Raw genomic sequence first — 3,695 nt, forward strand, 5'->3', positions numbered from 1 at the left:
TTTGTACATGAGGCCCCTGATGTTCACTGGGTGTTTTTTGTTGTCGTTTTTGAGCAGGATACTATTGAGAAACGGATCTAAAATTTAGGCAACAAACATGATTTTTAACTTACTATGAGCTGACTAGCCAACATGTTGATGTGTTCAAATTACAGTTTAGTACTAACTGACTATAGCAACAGGAAATCACCATAGCAATATGCCAAATAGATAGATCTGACCATAATCCCACGGACTTAAAGATTACTTGCAGAGGGATAAGAAGCTTTAAGATGGAAAGGGATACATGTTGAAAAAGGACAACTTATGAGTGAGTTAATATTAATATTGGAAAAAAAACTTGGGGGGGGGGGGGGACCCCAAAAAAAAGGATCCATTTATTTATTCATTTTCCAACATTTTCCAAAATCCAGACCCCAGTGTAGAAAATTGTACTGGGTAACAACTGAACTTATAGAAAATGTATCAAGAGGCTTTCAAAATTAAAACATTTCCAAACAAAGAAAGTCAACACTGGTTTCAGTCACCTGTTGAACTTACAATATTAAAGCAAAACACACGTTTCAAGTTTGTTACCATTCAATTTTACACACAGAAATACCGAACAATGATGAAACACACCACAAATTAAGACTTAATGATTATCTCCCACAACCAAAAGTCTTGTTCCATTCTTCATAGAGCTCCAGATCTTTGGTAGACACACTGGGCCGTACAGTCTTAAGAGCCTCCTGAAAGTCACAGTAAAGTATAGGTCGCACCTGCTCGGGTGCGATGGTGGCAATGTCACTCAGCCGGATGCTGCGGATTGGACCGAGTGCTGCTTCACGGCACAGTTGTGTCATATCAGCCCCTGAGAAACCTTCTGTGCTTGACACCACTTTCTCAAGCTCATCAGTTCCCAGCTGGCTCTTCTCCTGTGACATTAGGTTGGTCACTATCTGCTGACGAGCTGTAGCCTCTGGAAGGGGGATGTAGAGTCGCTTGGCCAGGCGACGCCGAGCCGCTTCATCAATCTCTTGCGGCCGATTGGTGGCCCCCACCACCAATATTCGATCCTCAGAGGAGGTTGCAGCACCGTCAAGCTGGACAAGAAACTCGGTCTTAATCCGGCGAGATGAGTCATGTTCTCCATCGGTGCGCTGAGAAAGCAGGGAGTCAATCTCATCGATAAAAATGACCGCTGGCTGATGGCACCGGGCAATGGCAAACAGAGCTCTAACCATTTTTTCCCCTTCTCCCACCCACTTAGAGGTGAGTGATGATGCGCTAATGCTGAAAAACGTGGCACCAGACTGACAGGCTATGCACTTCCCTATGAGCGTTTTCCCAGTACCTGGAGGACCAAACAAAAGAATGCCCTTAGGTGGACCTCTGAGACCAGTGAAAATATCAGGCCTGAGCATGGGCCAAACAACAATTTCCTTAATTGTAGCTTTGGCAAACTCAAGGCCAGCAATATCCTCCCAAACCACAGGTGGGCCATGGTCCATAATTTCACTCATAATCAGTTCAATAATTTTAGGCTCGAAGTTCTTTAGCCGTTCATCAACAGGCTGAGCATCTTGTGTTGGGTCATCCCTGGTGTTGCTTTCTTCCTCCTGCTTTGGCACTGGTGAGACAAATTTGGAGTTGGTCCCCCGGGACCTGTTTGCCCCTAGAGATTTTTTGGTTATTGTACCAACAGGAGCTGATGGACCCCGCTGGCCCTGATGGGAATATTTTTTCTGCTGGTCGACAAGAAGCTGCTCTCGTGCTGTTTTAAAGTTAGTGCCATTAAACTCTTCTCTTCTCTGACCACTACCTCCACCTTCATGACCTCCCTGTGATAGGAATGTGCTTCTGTTGCTTTCAGTTCCTGAACTGTACATGTTCTTCCTCTTAGAGGGATTTGTGGAAGAGTAGAACACAGAATGGTAATTGTTTGCACTGGACACACTGGTACTAGCAAAACTCGAATGAGGAAAAGAGCCAGAGTTGTTAGGGGAATTACAAGTGTTATGAACCAAGAGTGGAGTTACCCCTGTTGGGGCTCTAGGAGCATTATAGGCTGAAGGAAGACCAGTTTCTTTGCTTCTGGTCCTTTCTACAGCACCACTGGTCAAGTTACTTGCTGTTCTCTCTCCCACACCACTGATATGGGGCGTAGGCCAGGGTGAAGGATGCTCAGGTTTACAACCACCAGCAGCACGAGACTCAATCAGACCTTTGCCACAACTCCGACTGACTTCCCCACCAACAATAATGTCAGCATCTGCTGGATCCACAGAGACACTGTCGTCGTCCACCGTACTCTGCATCATCTTCTGCACGCACGGCAGGCTGAACACATTTTCAACTGTTAATGATGACTCCCATTTGTCGCTGTGGTTTTTCTGATTGCGGGCCAGGTGCAGGGCACTGTCGGCGTAGTTATTCAGTCCTGTGCGCTGGTCGTCTGAGTCCAGCACTGCAGCGTAGCGCTCAGTGTAGGTCCTGAATAGGCTGGCAGCTCCAGCCGGAGAGAGCTCGGCATTCGCCCATGCATACTGAATGGACAGAATGTGCGCCCGATAAGCGTCAGCCGTCTGTTCAGGTGTACACGTGCCAGACGAAATGTCAAAGGACCTTCTCTGCCACTTGTCCAGGTGTGCACGGCTCATGCCTGGCCTGCTTCAGTCTGTGTGAGGAATGGCCACAGATTCAGTTAAAAGATGCATTTAATTGAGCGCCTTGCTACATTACTAGCAGTGAATGGTAGTAAATTATGATGACACAACGTGTTCATAAAAATAAATTTGGGCTGTTTCTAAATCACACATTCAGTTTCGGTTTTGCATTAAGTCATCACTTTAACTGACTTTGAGCTGAGCTTTCCAAAAGGACATCACTTCCCATAATCTCTTCCCACGAGTCACTACTGAGCGCTCACTTCTTCTGTGGAGAGTTTAGTGACTTAAATACAGCAAGGCTCAATATTAAATACTCAATAACCTCATGACCCAAATATGAATCAATTAAATATGAACTGATTTGAAAAGTTGGCATAAATATTCATGGTTATGTGAGCGTTTAAACTGCAAAACCCCACGTCTTAAATGCCTCACTTTACTGACAGCTGAACACTCCATGTACTCCAATACAGTGGTGGCTAATAAGAGCTAACAGCTAACCAGCCTGGTGGGTCTGAGTGAGTGAATAAGTAAATAAACAAACACACTCGACACTATTTCCTCAGCAATATATAACTCCCGTGTTCGTGCCGAGCAAAACAACTTACCTCTAGAGTTATGAGCTTCTTGTGTCAGTAATTCAAATAATTTAACAGCGAATAATAACTTTATAAGCGCCTCAGACATTCAAGTATAAACTCACACCATGCTCAACTTTCCCGCCGCCTTCAAAACATTTTTAAATCCCACCCGTATTCGGATAAGCCCCGCCATTACGTCAGGACTGATGTATGAGCATTGACCAATCCAATCCACGAACTGGGTATCTGTCTGTACTACTGGCCAATCAGAAAGGCGAAAAAGAAATATGCCGGAAAATGGTTGGGGGATAAATATCATGTATGTGCTGCTGAGACAGCCATTCGGAACTAGTTAATGCGGTGTTTATTAGGTTACTAGTGCCACCGTGTGGTGAAAAGTGCTCATTGTGTATGTAGGCAAGGAAATATAATTTAACTACAATAACCATGAACCCCTGCTGTG

General features: G+C 44.9%; 1 protein-coding gene across 1 annotated transcript; it reads right to left on the minus strand.

The window, feature by feature from the left end:
• Positions 1 to 217: 217 nt before the first annotated feature.
• Positions 218 to 3,367, minus strand: fignl1 (fidgetin-like 1). Its single transcript, XM_060924704.1, has 2 exons — positions 3,260 to 3,367; positions 218 to 2,659 (listed from the first exon to the last, which is right to left on the minus strand). Exon 2 carries the CDS (start codon positions 2,640 to 2,642, stop codon positions 642 to 644), a length of 2,001 nt encoding a protein of 666 aa, XP_060780687.1. The 5' UTR covers positions 2,643 to 2,659; positions 3,260 to 3,367; the 3' UTR covers positions 218 to 641.
• Between the last annotated feature and the right edge of the window lie 328 nt (positions 3,368 to 3,695).

Source organism: Neoarius graeffei, chromosome 7, assembly GCF_027579695.1.
Source record: "Neoarius graeffei isolate fNeoGra1 chromosome 7, fNeoGra1.pri, whole genome shotgun sequence".
Lineage (NCBI taxonomy): Eukaryota > Metazoa > Chordata > Actinopteri > Siluriformes > Ariidae > Neoarius > Neoarius graeffei.

Coding starts and splice junctions, on each gene's coding strand:
- fignl1 (XM_060924704.1), bottom strand. CDS start 2,642: ATGAGCCGTGCACACCTGGACAAGTGGCAGAGAAGGTCCTTTGACATT.